The sequence below is a fragment of the Heterodontus francisci genome, chromosome 20, assembly GCF_036365525.1.
Source record: "Heterodontus francisci isolate sHetFra1 chromosome 20, sHetFra1.hap1, whole genome shotgun sequence".
In the NCBI taxonomy this organism is placed as follows: Eukaryota; Metazoa; Chordata; class Chondrichthyes; order Heterodontiformes; family Heterodontidae; genus Heterodontus; species Heterodontus francisci.
This window is the reverse complement of record NC_090390.1, coordinates 82,144,030-82,162,016: the sequence shown is the minus strand read 5'-3', so window position 1 is coordinate 82,162,016 and position 17,987 is coordinate 82,144,030. Positions and strand designations below refer to the sequence as shown.

At 42.8% G+C, this 17,987-nt stretch overlaps 1 protein-coding gene across 3 annotated transcripts in view; it reads left to right on the top strand.

Moving 5' to 3' along the window:
• Nucleotides 1–17,987, top strand: part of zfyve27 (zinc finger, FYVE domain containing 27) — a 186,708-nt gene that overhangs the window by 11,283 nt on the left and 157,438 nt on the right. For all 3 annotated transcript variants that reach the window (XM_068053128.1, XM_068053127.1, XM_068053129.1), the window contains exons 2-5: nt 904–974; nt 2,049–2,235; nt 10,814–10,909; nt 13,568–13,680. In XM_068053128.1, the coding sequence (XP_067909229.1) occupies nt 904–974; nt 2,049–2,235; nt 10,814–10,909; nt 13,568–13,680 (467 nt within the window). The remainder of the gene's footprint in view (nt 1–903; nt 975–2,048; nt 2,236–10,813; nt 10,910–13,567; nt 13,681–17,987) is intronic.

The window sequence follows — 17,987 nt, the reverse complement described above, 5'->3', positions numbered from 1 at the left end:
ACAGAAAAGAAAAGATAAAGTAGGACAGTTTGAGGCAATATCTTGTTTGTGTTTTGAGCTCATGGGTATAGTCCTTTTGTAGGTAATTCTTGCATTTCGTTGGGGCCCAGTATTCTGCTTAAACCTTGTTCACGTAGGAGACTTTTCTCTCTCTTTTTGAGGTTCTCGTGTTTTCACAAGATTCAGCTCCGTGCGAAGGAGATAGAAGGAAACAGACCGAAGAGGGTTCTGCTTCAGTTCCAGGAGAACATGGCGTTCTGAGTTCAAATTCTGTTTTTTCTAATTTAAAACTCCCCTCAGTTGACTAGTAGGTGGTCAAGTGACTGACTGGTTTGACCAGGTCTCTTCTGTGTATTGGGGAAAGGACTGGTTCCTTTGTTTCAACACTGTCAGGTACTATGCGTATGTCTTTCCAGTCAGGGGCTTGCAGGTTGTGGGGGGTGGGGGGTTTACCTCACACAGGTCAATAACCGGAGGGCAGATTTAAGGCAAAAGAGCCAGAGGGGGAGATGAGGGTTATTTTTATGCAGTGAGTGGTTATAATCTGGAATGCACTGTCTGAAAAGGTGGTAGATGTAAATTCAATAATAACTTTCAAAAGGAATTTGGGTATATACATGAAAAGGAGAAATTTGCAGAGCGATGTGGTGGGAGTAAGTGAATAGCGCTTTTAGAGAGCTGGCACAGGCACGATGGGCTGAATGGTCTCCTGTGGTTTGGAATCTATGATTTGATCAGCTGTGTGTTTCCAGCTTTGCTTCAATGCTGCCAGTCTTGGACAGGTCGCCACAGTCTAAATGCACTGTGAAATCGGCATATTATTAAAGCCCTTACTAATTCAGGCAGAGGGATTATAGTAGCTGGATGCTGCCAGATTTGTTAATCAAGCTTACTATTTTGCAGGTGGAAAGCTCCCAAATGTTCCATGTTGTGTTGCATCACACTCAACGTGCTATTCCTGACGCTTACCGAAGGTAAGAATTGAATCGTTAATATTAAAGTGGTCTCCAGAATGGAGAGTAGGTGGACGGTGACCTTTTACCTGTGAGGCTTGTGTCCTAGTCCTACCCAGAGAGATTGGAGGTGTGTCTCCTGCGCTGGTTGTATGATTCCAATGTGAAATAAATTTAGATAAACTCAGTTCAATTCTCAGTGGACATGAAAGTGGCTTAACTTGGCACTAAATTGGTAATTGAAGAATGAGGAGTGATCTCATTGAAACTTACAAAACAACTCTTGCAGGGCGTGACAGGGTGGATGTTCCCCCTGGCTGGTATGTCTAGAACCAGAGGACATGGTCTCAGAATAAGGGGTAGATGATTTAAAACTGAAATGAGGAATTTCTTCACTCAGTGTAGTGTGTCTTTGGAATTCTCTACCCCAGAAGGCTGTGGAAGCTCAATCATTGAGCATGTTCAAGACAGAAATCGATAGATATCTGGATACTAATGACATCGCGGGAAAGTGGGGTTGAGGTAAATGATCAGCCATTATAATTGAATGGCAGAGCAGGCTCAACAGGCTGAATGGCCTACTCCTGCTCCTGTGTTCCTAATCACAGAATCTTACTGCAGACAAGGAGGCCTTTCACCTATTGTGCCTGTACTAGACAAGGCCCCAGTCTGTTGTAGGGAATTGAAAATGTCACACTGGTGCTGTAGGGGAAGCTGTTCTGATGTGAAGGTACATTGGGATCTCCCGCTGTAACTTTGGCGGAAGATTGGTTGAAATTCTAAAGCAATCTCCTAAATGGCTGCTTCTGGCCTTTCTCCAGAGTTCAGGGCGGGAGGTTGGGAGAATGGCGTTGGAAATTCTACTGTTATTGGTGCCATGTAACCTGTGCTCCACCTGATCTGGGAGTGCCTGTGTGGAGCGCGAGGGTGCTTCGCTCCTCATCTAACTCATGTTGGCGGTACTTGGTGCCAACACTGGCTGCCTGAAAATGTTCCGCTCCCCACCGGTAAACATCCCTCCATTTTACGCACACTTTTTGTTTTTGCAGATTGTAGCTTGTCATTTAGTGTCTTGTTTTCTCTTCTGTTCTGCAGTTGGCTGGTTCATCCTGCTTGCGGTATTTATCTCTACCCCTGCTGTACTTGGGTATTTACAGGATTGCTGCCAGGAGCAGCTCACCGAGCAGGCCCTCACGAGACGGAAAAGTCACAGTGTTCGAAGAGAGGATCTTCAGAAAGTCAAAATCAGCAGACAGGAAGCTCTAGTAGAGATCAAAGCATTGTAAGCCTATCTCAGTTTGGTAGAACGGCATTGCAATGATGGTATTTATATTGTACCTTCCACAACCTCAGTGTGGCCCAAAGCACTTTATAGCCAATAATGTACTTTTGAAATGTGGTCACTGCAGGAAATTACAAGAGATGGTAGCATTGTGGTTATGCTACTGGGCCAGTAATCCAGAGGCCTGTACTAATAATCTGGATACACGAGTTCATATCTCACCACAGCAGCTGGGGTGTTTAAATTCAATTAAATAAATCTGAAATAAAAAGCCAGTATCAGTAAAGGTAACCAAGAAACTACCAGATTGTCTTAAAAATCCATCTAGTTCATTCACGTCCTTTAGGGAAGGAAATCTGCCCTCCTTGCCCAGTCTGGGCCTGTATGTGATACCAGATCCACAGCAATATGGTTAATTATTAATTGCCCTCTGAAATAGACTAGCAAGCCATTCAGTTAAGGACACCTAGGGATGGACAATAAACGCTGGCCTTGCTAGTGACACGCCACACCCCTTGAATGCATAAAAAATGGCAGCTAATTTGCACACAGCATCCTACAACAGTGTGATCATCTGTTTTAGCGATAGTAAAAGCAAAATACTGCGGATGCTGGAGATCTGAAATAAAAACCGAAAAGTGCAGGAAATACTCAGCAGGTCTGGCAGCATCTGTGGAGAGAGAAGCAGAGTTAATGTTTCAGGTCTGTGACATTTCATCGGAACTTGCAAAGGTTAGAAATGTAATAGGTTTTGAGCAATGAAAAGGGGTGGGAAGAAGAACAAAAGGGAAGGTCTCTGATAGGGCAGAGGGCAGGAGAGATTAAATGACAAAAATGTCAGGGAACAAAAGGCAAAGGGAGTGGTAATAGCCATAGTAAAAGACAAACCATTTATACAGAGAGTGTGTCCGAGAGAAAATGGGTGTGAAAAGCTCTATTTTATCAGTCAGGAACAGATAAATGAGAGGTTTTCTCGTAAGTTTTAAAAGAAAGATAAATGTTTATTCAACACCCGAATAATAGCAACTACACCCACTCTCACACTCATTCAGGTACACACACACACACTCAAGAAAAGATTGCACTTATAAAAGTAGTATGTGTTTAGGTCTTGTATGATTTCAAGAGTCATCTGTTACACTTGCTTTTCTGGGGTGACGACTTGAAATGATGCAGGCCTGTAATCCTTTGTCCACTGAAGAAAAGCTCTGGAGGTTGAGGAGGACTGATTCACTGTTTTATGTTCACAGTAGCAGATTTCTCTTGTTATACTCCAGTCAAGGTTCAATGGTGAAGCCCTGATATGGTTCCTCAGGTTGAGAGTTCATGGCCAACTCGAGTCTCTGGCTACATGTGGCTTTAAGCTGGTGGTCTTAGGCAAATATTAGAAATTTGAAAGGTATTAAGCAAGTAAAGCAGAGGTGGGGCAAGAGATAACAAAAGAGAAGGTGGTGATAGGGCAGCGGGTCGCAGAGAATAACTGACCGGAAGGTCATGGAGCAAAGGCAAACAGTATGTTAATGGTGTGTTGAAAGACAAAATGTTAGTACAGAGAGGGTGTTAATGGACAGAAAACGGAACAACCTGGCCCCAAGCACAAACACAAAAAAAACAGTGGGTATGTACAGTAGAAACAAACTAAATAAACTAAAATAAAATAAACACATAAAAAATAGAAAAGAGAAAAAATAACTAAAAATAAAAAGGGGGCCCCGTCATGTTCTGAAATTATTGAACTCCATGTTCAGTCCTGCAAGCTGTAGCGTGCCAAATCGGTAAATGAGATGCTGTTCCTTGAGCTTGCGTTGATGTTCACTGGAACACCGCAGCAATCCCAGAACAGAGATGTGAGCATGAGAGCAGCGGGGAAGTGTTGAAATGGCCAGCAACCGGAAGCTCAGGGTCATGCTTTCAGACTGAGCGGACTGAATGGCACCTATACAGTCATCAATGTACCGGAATGTTCGGTGCCATTTCGTGCTCCTGCCTGGAACTGGAAAATTTTTATCAACTTTGCTTCTAATTTCCACCCTTCTCTCACCTTTACAGGGTCCATCTCCGACACTTCCCTTCCCTTCCTCGACTTCTCTGTCTCCATCTCTGGGGATACGCTGTCTACTAATATTCATTATAAGCCCACTGACTCCCACAGCCACCTCGACTACACTTCTTCACACCTTGCTTCCTGTAAGGACTCCATTCCATTCTCCCAGTTTCTCCGTCTCTGACCCATCTGCTCTGTTGATGCTACCTTCCGTGACAACGCTTCTGATATGTTTTCCTTTTTCCTCAACCGAGGATACCCCCCCCACTGTGGTTGACAGGGCCTTCAATCGTGTCCGGCCCATTTCCATCACCTCTACCCTCACCCCTTCCCCTCCCTGCCAGAACCGCGACAGGATTCCCCTTGTCCTCACTTTCCACCCCACCAGCCCCCACATCCAAAGGATCATCTTCCACCATTTCCGCCACCTTCAGCGTGATGCCACTAACCAAACTCATGTTCCCCTCTCCTGTCAGCATTCCGAAGGGATCGTTCCCTCCACGACACCCTGGTCCACTCCTCCATTAACCCCATTACCTCATCCCCTCCCCACGGCGCCTTCCCCTGCAATCGCAGGTGGTGTAATACCTGCCCATTTACCTTCTCTCTCCTTGCTATCCAAGGCCCAAAACACTCCTTTCAGGTGAAGTACAAGTAAATTGCTGCTTCATTCAATATGGTACACTGTGTTCACTGCTCACAATGCGGTCTCCTCTACATTGGGGAGACCAAACGCAGATTGGGTGACCGCTTTGCGGAACACCTCTGCTCAGTCCGAAAGCATGATCCTGAACTTCCGGTTGCTTGCCATTTCAACACACACCCCTGCTCCCATGCCCACATCTCTTTCCTGGGCTTGCTGCAATGTTCCAGTGAACAGCAATGCAAGCGCGAGGAACAGAATCTCATTTACCGATTAGGCACACTACAGCCTGCCGGACTGAAAATTGAGTTCAATTATTTCAGAGCATGATGGGCCCCCCTTTTTCATTTTTAGTTATTTCTTTTTTCTCTTTTATATTTTTTGTGTTTATTTTATTTTAGTTTGTTTAGTTTGTTTCTACTGTGCCTACCCACTTTTTTTTTCATGTTTGTGCTTGGGGCCAGGCTGTTCAGTTTTCGGTCCATTAACATCCTCTCTGTACTAATGCTTTGTCTTTCAGCACACCATTAACATACTGTTTGCCTTTGCTCCATGACCTTCTGGTCAGTTATTCTCTGTGACCTTGTCCTATCAACACCTCTTTTGTTATCTCTTGCCCCACCTCCGCTTTACTTGCTTAAAATCTTTTGCATTTCTAAGATTTGCCAGTTCTGATGAAGGGTCACTGACCTGAAATGTTAACTCTGTTCCTCTCTCCATAGATGCTGCCAGATATGCTGAATATTTCCAACATTTCTTATTTTTATTTCAGATTTCCAACATCTGCAGTATTTTTCTTTTATGTAAATTCAGTTGTTGCTGTTGAGAAGGTTCTGTGCACATCCCCATTTTGAATGATGGTGGAGCCCCATGCCTGAGTGCCAAAGACCAGGCTGCAACCATCTTCAGCCAGAAGTGCCGAGTGGATGATCCTTCTCAACCACCTCCAAAGGACCCCACCATCACAGATGCCAGTCTTCGGCCAATTTGTTTCACTTACCTGATATTCAGAAATGGCAGAGTGCACTGGACACAGCAAATGTTGGGGTCTTGACATCATTGTGGCTGTAGTGCTCATGATCTGTGCTCCAGACCTAGTCACATGGGACCTTTTCATTGGAATATTGGGTTTGGATTATAGGGTTCCAATTCACTGTACCAACCAGCAACCCCTTTGCTGACAGAGATGTATCGGAATGTTGGTTCCTTTGCTCTTTAAAGCCAGCTTTTTCTAATTTTAATTGGGGGTCAGTGTTCTTTTAAAGTGCCTGTACACTTTTCCTGTGACATTTTGGGTGTGTTCCATTGCCCTTCTTATAACCTTATGGAAAGTGTGTGTGTGCATTGGTCATATTTTTAGCTTAATCCAATGTTTGCCTTGTCAAGCTGATGTCTTGCATGAAGAAACATGCCAAAGAAATTGTATTCTTGGTATCTGTTCATGTTTTAATTCAATTTGGTGGAGAGGGGTAAAGAAAAAGTGCCAATAATTCTTGAGTGTTTCAGTCAGTTCTGTTAAAGGATTACTATGAATTACAGCTCCAGCTTAATTGAAATTTATTGTGCTTGATAAGAACTTTGTTTTGAAAAGTCCACATGCTGCAGAAGGTAAAATGTTGGAAAAGTCAGTCTTGCCTCAGAAGAAGAAAGATCAGTTAACTTTTGGTGTGACCCTTCATACGAAGTATTCTGCTTCTCTTTGCCAGCTTGGCTCTGTTGGTAACATTCTTGCCTCTCGAACAGAAAGTTGCAGGCTTGAGCACCCCCCCACCTTCACCAGGACTTGAGCACGTGAACTAGACTGAAACACAATTGCAGTACTGTGAGTGGGCTGCATTGTCAGAGCTGCTGTCCTCTGGTTGAAATGCTAAAATAAGTTTGTGTCTGCCCGGTTCAGGGTGTCATGAACGGTCCCGTGGCAGTATTTGGAAAAGAGCACATACAGTTTTTCATGGCGTCCTGGCCAACATTCCTCCCTCAACCATCATCACTAAAAATAGGCCTATTTAGAACATTTCTGATCAAATTCAATTGAGGTATTTCCCCAAGTTACTGCACTTCGGAAAGTAATTCATTATATGAAGTGCTTTGAGGCATCTTGACGATGTGTAAAGTGCTATATATATAAATGCAAGTATTTCTTTCTTTGCCTAATGAATTGTTAAACTGTCTGTTCTCTTTTAGATCTTGACTAGTTTGCTTACACATTACCAACATTTTCTGTTTTTATTTTCGGTTCATAGTATTTGTAGATTTTCTTTTTTCCTTCCACCTTGTGTCCAGTAGTAGCTGGGCTGAGGTATCAAGCTGTAAAGGTTCATAAGTTCCTATAAATAATGGATCAAGCTTGACATTTGTTCATAAGTTGGGACACAAAGAGACTGCATAAAGGCTTCCTTTTCCAGTGTCAACCTTTTGTGTAGCTTTCAAATTCCAATTTTCCTTTTCTCTTCTCTCCTCCTATACTTAATGTGTTCAGTCAGCTGGGATGTGGTTCTCTGAATGTTAGTAGCCCTCTGGTACCTCAACAGAGTTGCCATGCTACACGTGAGACTTGTTATTAAGTGCTGGCCGGCTGCACGTGCTCACTGTCTCACTAGCATTTGCCCTCTCTCGCGTACACGCTCTCACGCTGGATGATGAGCAGGAGTGGGCTTATTATCATTTTTTTCTCTCTTCTAGTTCAGGAATGTTGGGAAAAGCTGCAGCAGCCCCAACTGAGATCAATTGACTCAACGTAAACTAGGGATCAAACCAGGCAAAGGTATATTGATGTCCTTTATTTCTTGATCTTTTATCAAACAAAATCATGTCCAGTTCAAGAAATAAAAGAAAATCTCTTAGGTCTAAAAGAAAATTGGCAAACTGAAATTGGTCAGGTTTAATACCTTGGGGAGTTGCTGAGGGGGAGGGCTCGCCTGTAGCTTAGCATGGTGTAGTGCACTGGTGCAATACATGAAGGGGATGTGGGTTTACATCCGTGATTCTCCTTCCTGTGCCGCAATTCCTGATGTAAGGGGACAATGATGCTACATATATCTCAACCCTCACCCATCCAGTGTTTAATAGTGGGGAGTTCATCCTTGGTGATAGAAGAAGACGGCCAGAATATCGTCTCATTTTCTGCAGTGAGTTGTGTGATGAGTGTTGTTACGAAAGAGCTTCCATTTAAAAAAAAATTTATTTTCTGGACTTGTGTTAAAATTGAAAAGTTCACCGAAAGGATACTTGCAATTTTGTTTGGTGCTGGAAACCATCTGTGATTTGATTTGGGCTCAGTAAACAACAGAACCCTTGGTGACTTAGGGAAAAATGGTTACAGAAAAGCCACATGTCAAGGTTTATGGAGGTCAGGAGGTCGACTCTTTGTTTGTGGTTTGGACATTGTTTTCAGTTTAGTTGGGGTGTGAACTGTTTGAAGACAGTTGATGTTTTCCTGCCAAGGGAACAAGAAACCACCCAGCTCACCCACCTTCTCTAACTTTTTGACGAAATCCTGCAAAGATCCAGTTTAGGCCTGCCGCCATCAGGGTCGGTGGCGGGCCTCCGCCATACCGATCTTCATTGCCCGACCCCCCCCCCCACCGTTCCTGACAGCGGAGGGGCTTTAATATCCAGCTCCACATTTCTCCTGGAAAGCCTACTAGAATAATTCTCCATATCTCCAGAATGAGCTGCTTCTGAAATGATCCCAGTGACCCATCTCCATATACCGGGATGCCATACCGAAAAAGGGACAACTGACTTCCTTCCATATCTGTTTTTTTTTTTTGTAACACACCTTTGCAGAGCGAATTTCTGTATTTTTTCCAGTGTGTGTGTGAGCTCAATTGGGGAGCTTGAAATGGGAACTTTCATATTTCAATCTGTGTGTTAATGCTTTGCTTCATTACTGGTTACATCTTGTTTTGTAATAAACTGATACTTTTGTTTGTTAAAGCAACCTGGATAGTGTATTTTATTCTGGGATTTTAAAAAATAGAGTATACGATTGGCTGTACCGCTAACTGGGTGAACATTTGGATATATGTTGTGACCTGTGGAGTAGTGGAATTAGAAAAGACAGTGCATTCCTCCTGCCTCGGTCATAACAGTGTCGAGACCGATACTTTCAGATTGAACAGTGGGTCCTGGATACACTGTTTTCCAAGCGAGACTTTCTCAGTTGCCATTTACATTCAGTGCTGTGGGCCTGATAGTAGGAAGAGCTTTCATGAATGAGTTTTCATCCGGCTTTCTTATCCTGAACAAATTCTTCCTGTTTATGGGCTTCTATTTTGCTCGATGGTTCAGAGACACCTTTTAAGCAGTCTTTTGCTCACCACTGAAAAAAAAATTGCTTCCCAGTTGTCAATGTGTCACAAAAACTTCCTTGGGATTCATTTATCAGGTGAGGAGGCCATTTCGTCCATTGTGTACCATGTGACCTGATCATCAAAACCGTGTCTTCATGATCCGAATATCTATCGCTTGGCACGTTATGTATGATTTTTCTTTAAGAACATCAGTATGTGGGGTCTGATCTCTCCATCTGAACTTCATCAATCGTCTTGGGCAGCTTAGGTGAAAATGCTTCAGTGTGAGTACAATAACATGGAAAGAATGCATCTTTGGCTGGAGCAGGATGACCCATATGTATTTCCTTTGATAGCTCACAGCTTTCAATCAAGACATACCTATACGAACAGAGGCTGCTTGATGGGAGTCGCTTAACAAATTGGGGAGTTTCAGTTCCTCCAAATAAATCAATTTACAAGCATTGACTGAGAGCGACCTTTGAGACAGGCAGATCATAGCAGAGTGCTGCGCTCATTCCTCGTATTTGTGTTCCAACTTTGGCCACGCTTCTATAACTCAAGTCTGTCTGTTACTGAAGAATTTACTTCTAAGGTTTGTGTGCACATCACAGCCAAATCTGTACACAAACCTAATGAGAGACAGTTTTGAGGACTGTCTGATCATCTTTAATTACAGGAACCGGTTGCAAAACTTTCCACTATGTCAAGTAAGGAGCTTGCCCAGGTCTTTCCGCAATGTTTTCATAGAATTTGCATTCCCGGTGCAGACTGTTTCATTAGGGGACCTTTCAGTCGAACCTGTCATTCCTTCGAGTTTGCCAGATATAGTTTTAAAGAAAAACACGTAAGTCATTTGTGAAAAACACATGAGGAATTCAGGAGGTGCTTCTTGACCCAGAGAGTGGTTAGAATGTGGATCTCAGTTCCACAAGAAATAGTTAAGGTGAATAGCATCGATGCTTTTTAAGGGAAAAAAGACTTGCATTTATATAGCACTTTTTGTAGGATGTCCCAAAGTGTTTTACAACCAATGAAGTACTTTTGAAGCGTAGTCACTGTTGTAATGTAGAAAATGAGGCATTTGTTTCATAAAGTTTCATTTGAAAGATGGCACATCTCACAGCGTAGCACTGGAGTGTCAGCTTAGATTTTTGTGCTGAAGTCCTGTAGTGGAACTTGAACCTTCTGACACAGAAGTGAGCATGCTACTCACTGAGCCACAGCAGGGAGAAAGGCAGAAAAGGATAAACTGATGGGATTAGGTGAAGTAGGGTGGGAGGAGCTCATATAGAGCATCGACCAGTTGGGCTGCATGGCCTGTTTCCGTACTGTACATTCTTATAACATATACAAAAGGCATCAAGTGAGCCGCCTTCCTTTGTTATAAACTTTATAAACTCTCCTGCGGAGAGCACTTAGCTCACCAATTCATCAATTATATCAAATGCCCTATCTCCTGATTTTATAACACCTATCTGCCTCATGTCCACCCTTGCTAAGTGTAAAATATTTGTAATGTGCCTTCTGAGCCCCTACATGCTTGCTGATTGCTATTTTGATGCTAATGCTTCCGTTTATTTCGTTTCTCCACAGTTTAATTCATCTGGATGAGATACTGAATAAGACCTGCAGCAGTTGCGAGGCTGCATATCGAGTCCTGTACTGGGAGGATCACTCGCAGTCCGTCCTGTAAGTGAATGGTTGGTTACCTTGGACGATGTTGGTGTGGTGGGTTGTGGTGCAGGACGGTAAATTTGCTGTGAATTTCTAAGCTTTGACCAACACAGTCATTAAACCGGAAATGACCATGACGAAGGACTCACTTCTTGCATGGTTTTCGTGTGTTTTCTGGTGGTGGAACAGAGGGAAGAGAGAAACTGCAGTTGTATAGTGCCTTTCAGGACCTCGGGACATCCCGAAGTTCTTTACTGCCATTGAAGAACTTTTTGAAGTGTAGTCACTGTTGTAATGTAGGAAATGTGGCAGCTAATTTACACACAGCAAGGTCCCAGAAACAGTAATGAGATAATGAGCACTTTTTTTAAATTGATGTTGGTTGATGAATAAATATTGGCCCAGGACATGAGAAAACTTCCTTGCTCCTCTTCGACATTGTTCTGTAGGTTCTTTTACGTTCACCTGAGAGGGCAGACGGGTCTCAGTTTAATGTCTAATCTGAAAGACAACACCTTCAACAATGTTGCACTCCCTCAGTACTGCACTAGGAATGTCAGCTTTGATTATGGGCTCAAGTCTCTGGAGTGAGACTCAAATCCACAGCCTTCTGACTCTGATCTATGAAAATATTATTCTTTAAACTTGGTCCAGGGGATTATATTGTGCGGCAAATTAGCACAGGGATTTTGCTCCTAGGATCTGTACCCCTCTCTCCACCTGCTAGACCCTTCTTAAAATTCACCCCTTTGGTCAAGTTTTAGGTCACCCCTCCTAATCTCTGCTTCGGCTAAATGTACATTTTCCTTGAGCTCCTGTGAAGTTCTTGTCTGGCTTCTGTCCTGAATGAGCAGAAATTTCCTGCAACTAAATATTGCGAAAAATCAAAGCTGTTGTCTTCCATTCTTGCCACTAACTCTGTTCCCTCATCACTGATTCTATCCCTCTCCCTGGCAGCTCTGAGGCTGAACCAGACTGTTTGCAGTCTTGGTGTCTTATTTGATCCTGCGACCAGCTTCGAACCACATGCCTGCAGCAACATCTACACCATCTACATTCACCTCCATAACATCACCTGATTCCGCTCTTTCCTCAGCTCATCTGCTGCTGAAACCATCATCCGTGCCTCCATTACCTCTAAACCTGACTATTCCAATGCCTTGACCGGCCTCTCATCTTCCAAATTCCATAAACTTGCTCATCCAGTGCTGCCTGTGCCCTAACTCGCACCAAATCCCAATCACCCATTACCCCTCCGTTCTCCTGCTCTGGCAATGCTTCAACTTTAAAATTCTCATTCTGTTTTTAAATCCCTCCAAGGCTTTGTTCTTCCCAAATTCCGCAACCACCTCAAACCACACAGCCCTCTGAGACTTTTGCGCTTTTTCAGTTCTGGCTTACTGCACTTCCCCGATTTTTAATGGCTGTGTTTTCAGCTGCCGAGGCCCTAAGCTCTGGAGTTCCCTCCCCAATCCTCTCTTTTTTTTCTACCTCTCTTTCCTCCCTTAATACCTACCTGTTTGACCAAATTTTTGGTCATCTGCCCTGATACCTCCTTACATGGCTGAGTGTCAAACTTCGTTTGATACTCCTTGTGATGGTTGGGGTAGGGCTGGCACTATAATGGTCATCCCTACCCTGGCAGCTAGAGAGCGGCAAAGAAATGAGCTGGAGTTCCTCAAATTTGAAGGTGCTGTCCCACAAGTATCTGTGCTGGGGCCTCAGCTAATCACTAAATTTATTAATGACTTAAATAATGCAACAGAGTGGCATGTTATCCAAGCTTGCTGATGCCACAAAGATTGGTAGCATAGTAAGTAGTGTAGATGGGAGCATAAAATTGCAATGATTCATTGATTTACACGTTAATTGAGTGGTCCAATATTGCAAAAAAGCATAGATGTGAGTATTTTATAATTGGTGAATAGCTTGGAAAAGAAGTCCAAAGAGATTTAGGGGTCCATGTGCACATCGCAAAATGTAGTAGTTAGGTACAAAAAAATAATCAAAAAGGCTATTGGAATGTTGGTGTTGATAACTAGAAGGCTAGAATATAAAGTGGAGGGAGCTTTAGCAGAGCTATGCTTTGGTTAGACCAAATGTGGAGTACTGTGTACAGTCCTGGACACTGCACCTTAGAAAGGATATATTGGCCTTGGAAGGAGCGCAGCTCAGATTCACCAGAATGTTGCCAGGGTTTCAAGGGTTAGATCACATAAACTGGGTTTGTATTCCTGGAAGAGAAAGTTAAGGGGTGATTTGGGGTTTGTAGTATTTTGAAAGGAATTGGTAGAGGGAAACTTTTTCTGCTGGTGGGGGAATCTAGGATAAGAGCCAGGCCAAAAAGGAGTGGCGTTAAGAAACGCTTCATCACGCAAAGGCTGATAGGGGTTTGGAACTCTATCCCACAAAAAGCAATGGATATGAGCTCAATAAATATAAATCTGAGATGGATAATTCTTTGCTAGACAAAGGTGTAAAAGGATATGGTGGCAAAGCAGGTGGCTGGAGTTAAAGTACAGATCAGCTATGACCTCAGTGAATAGCAGAACAGGCCTGAGGTCTGAATGGCCTGTTCCTGTTCCTATATTCCTGATGACTCTTTATATTGTATTTGTCTGGAATCCTGAAGTGCTAATGCTCAACGTTTGCCTCGCTTTCTATTTTGTTCAGGTTTTACGGAAGTCTGTTGGGAATGCTTTCCATCTTTTACCTGCTACCGATCTGCTGGGTCATGGTTCTCCTGAACAGTGTGGTATTTCTTGGAAATGCTGATTTTTACGGGGGTAAGTGATTGGGAATGTGGATATGATGGTATAATCCATTAAAAGGTGTTAATGAAAGGGGACATTAAGATACTTTTGTCCCATGTGTTCCCCTGGTATCTATATGAAATTGAGTGTCTTTGTTTGTCTCACTGCTGTCTGGTTCACGTTTCCAGTTCTAAAATAATTAGTTACTTGTGATTGAGTAAGTATGAGCTCCACAAGTTGCTGCGCAATATTGGTTGATTGCCTTAAGGAGTTGATGATGAATTTTCCAGTATTTTTCCTGACTTGGCTGTAGGTCGTTTGCATTTCTCGAGATTCTGTGGGGATAGGGGTGTTTGTATGTGTGTGTATGAGGGAGGGAGTATTTCTTGTTGGGGTACAGTTCCACAGATGCTCATGCTCCTCTACACCCCTATCCAACTATCAGTTCTTCACTTGTTACATAGTGAATATTGGCAGACTATTGGGAAGTTTGCTGTGTGGAGAATTTCACACCATCAAGCCTTTAACTTCATTCCTGGTTGTAGTGCTAATGAAGCAATGGGATCTACTTTGATAGCAGCATGAAACCATGTTTCAGAATGCTTCAGCGTTATTTTGAGCAGTTCAATCTGAAGGATTACTGTGTCATTGATTTTCAGCCACTGAATCAGTTTTGTGAATTTCTGTGCTGATCGGGATGAGGGATGTTAGTCGAACACTTTGAATCCTGTGTTGGCATTATGTGCACACTGCTTAGAGGCAGAGAATACCTCTCTTTGCTATGTCCAGACTAAAGTCCCTCAGTGCCTCTGTCATTTCCTAATGTCCTTTGCCATTGTTACCTCTCGATTCAACTATTCCAGTGTTGTCCTGGTTGACCTTCCACTCTGTAAACTTGAGCACATCTGAAACTCTGCTGCCTGTATTCTAACTTGCACTAAGACCCTTTCACCTTTGCAGTGGCTTCTAGTCCAGCAACATTTTGATTTTTACAATTCTCATCCTTGTTTTCAAACTCATTCATGGCCTTGCCTTTCCATATCTCTGTAACCTCCTTTAGCCCTACAGTCCTCGGAGATCTCTGAGCTCCTCCAATTCTGACCCCTTGTGCTTCCTGGATTTTCACCCATTGGCATCGTGCTTTTTAACTGCTTAGGCCCTAAAGCTGTCAAGTTCCCTCCCTAAATCTCTCTGCCTGTATACCTCCCTCTCTCTCTTTTAAACCTACCTCTTTGACTAACTTTTTTGGTCATCTATCCTTATGTGGCTTGGTGTCAAATTTAGTATGAAAATTGCGCCTGTGAAGTGCCTTGGGAAGTTTTTCTACTTTTAAAGGCACTACATAAATGCAGCTTGTACTGATCGCTAACAAGATTGCCTTTCAAAGCTACCGGCAAGTAACCACCTCCAGTGTTGCACTATTCTATAATTCTATTATTACACACAACCATACTGTGACTTTTGAATGTGATATCCAATTTAGTCCTCGATAAGAGACAGTTGTGCATTGTGGCATTGGATTGTGACAGCCCACAGCTCATTTCATGTGGGACTCTTGCAACCAGCAGAGATATAAAATGACCTTTTTATATACTAGCAGAGACTGCAAAACATTTGCGGTCAAATTAGTATCTTTATTGCAACAGTACTTCTTTAAATACAGGATTTCTGGTTATTCTTTCACCCAAGACTTTAACCGAATCAAAACTTTTCACTCTGGAAAATCTACATAAAGCTGTATATGTTTGAAAACAGACACAAGAACACTTGAAATAGGAGCAGAAATAGACCATATGGCCCATCGAGCCTGCTCCGCCATTCAATACAATCATGGCTGATCTTGGGGTTCAACTCCACTTTCCTGCCCGCTCCCCATATCCCTTGATTCCCTGAGAGACCAAAAATTTATCTATCCCAGCCTTAAATGTATTCAATGATGGAGCATCCACAGCCCTCTGGGGTAGAGAATTCCAAAGCTTCACAACCCTTTGAGTGAAGTAATTTCTCCTCATCTCAGTCCTGAATGATTGGCCCCTTATCCTGAGACTGTGTCCCCGTGTTCTAGATTCCCTGACCAGTGGGAGCAATCTCTCAACTTCTACCCTATCAAGCCCTTTCAGAATCTTGTATGTCTCAATTAGATCACCTCTCCTACTTCAAAACTCCAAAGAATATAGGCCCAATTTACTCAACCTCTCATCATAGGGCAACCCTCTCATCCCAGGGACTAATTTAGTAAATCTTCGCCACACTGCCTCCAGTGTAAGTATATCCTTTCTTAAATATAGAGACCAAAACTGCACACAGTATTCCAGGTGCGGTCTCACCAAAGCCCTGTACAATTTAATTAAGACTTCTTTATTCCTGTACGCCAATCTCCTTGCAATGAAGGCCAACATGCTATTTGCCTTCCTAATAGCCTGCTGCACCTGCATGTTAACTTTGTGCGTTCCTTGTACCAGTTTCACACCTTTTTAAAAAAAAAAAAAATTTTGCTTTTCTATTTTTATGACCAAAGTGAACAACTTCACGCTTCCATATATTATACTCCATTTGCCATCTTGCTGCCCCCTCACTTAACCTGTCGATATCTCTTTCCAGCCTCTCTACATCCTCCCCGCAGCTTATCTTTCCACAGAGCTTTGTATCATCAGCAAACGTAGATGCATTACTCTGTCTCTTCATCCAAGTCATTAATATAGACTGTAAATAGCTGAGGCCCCAGCTCTGATCCTTGTGGCACCCCACTATTCGCTGTCTGCCAACTTGAAAATGCCCCATTTATGCCCACTCTCTGCTTCCTGTCTGTTAACTAATCCTCTATCCATGCTAATATATTACCCCCCAAGTCCATGAGCCCTTATCTTGCCTGTTAATCTTTAATGCATTATCGAATGCATTTTGAAAATCCAGGTATACTGCATCTACTGGTTCCCCTTTATCTACCCTACTAGTTACATCCTCAAAAAACTCTAAATTTGTCAAACGGGATCTCCCTTTAGTAAAACCATGCTGACTTGTTCTAAACAATGCACTTGGAAAAGCATAGTATGATAAGACCTCTTTAATAGTTTCCAGCACCTTCTTGGCTAACTGGCCTAGAAATATAATAGCAGGTTTTGTCAAGAGTCTGGCCATGTGACTTGTTTATAGCTATCAAATATGAAAGTCCAATTGGGAGCAGTTTTCTCTGGATTGAAAAGGCAGGTTTACATCTGATGGGCTCAATGTTATTTGAGGAATAAATGCTCTTATTTCCATGAAATCTGCCTGCTATAATTTAAGCATCCACCATCGAAGAAAACAGCTACCTAGCTACCAAACTTGTTCCATGAAAAAGTTGTTGTTTAGGATTCAAGTTTCATAGCAACGTTATAACTGCTCCTTCCTTGAGTCGAAGTTTGTGCGGTGGCATGTCCATTGGAGTTAGATGGTAGAAACTGATAATCTTGGTTCAGAAGATCAAGATCTGGAATCAGTTTGAGTAGAAATAAAAAATAGCAAAGGAAAGAAGTCACTGGTGGGAGTAGTTTATAGGCCTAGTAAAAGAAGCTACAAAGTAGGACAGAGTAAACATCAAGAAATAATGGGGGTCTGCAAGAAAGGTACAGTAGTAATTGTGGGTGATTTTAATCTTCACATCAATTCGACAAATCGAATTGGCAAAGGTAGCCTGGAGGATAAGTTCATAGAGTCATACATCACAGAAACAGGCCCTTCGGCCCATCGTATCTGTGCCAGCCATCAAGCACCTAACTATTCTAATCCCATTTTCCAGCACTTGGCCCATAGCCTTGTATGCTCCATTTCAAGTGCTCATCTAAATACTACTTAAATGTTGTGAGGGTTCCTGCCTCTACCACCTCTTCAGGCAGTGCGTTCCAGATTCCAACCACCCTTTGGGTGAAATTTTTTTTTCTCAAATCCCCTCTAAACCTCCTGCCTTAAAACCTGCTCAGTGACGCTCAGTTTCTATACTCCTCTAGTGCCTCTGCTGTTTTCAGTGCTCTGTATCTGCCATAAGCCTCCTTTTTCTTTCCTGATCCAATCCTCTATATTAATTGACATCCAGGGTTCCCTGGACTTGTTGGTCCTACCCTTCACCTTAACGGCTACATGTTGGCTCTGAACTCTCACTATTTCCTCTTTGACTCCCACTGGTCTGATGTAGACTTTCCTATAAATAGCTGCTCCCGGTCCACTTTGGCCAGATCCTGTTTTATCAGAGTGTATTTGAGACAGTTGCTTAGAACAATGCATTCCAGAATCTACCAGGGGCCAGGCTATATTGGATCTGTTAATATGTATTGAACTGGATTAATTAAAGACCTCATAGTAAA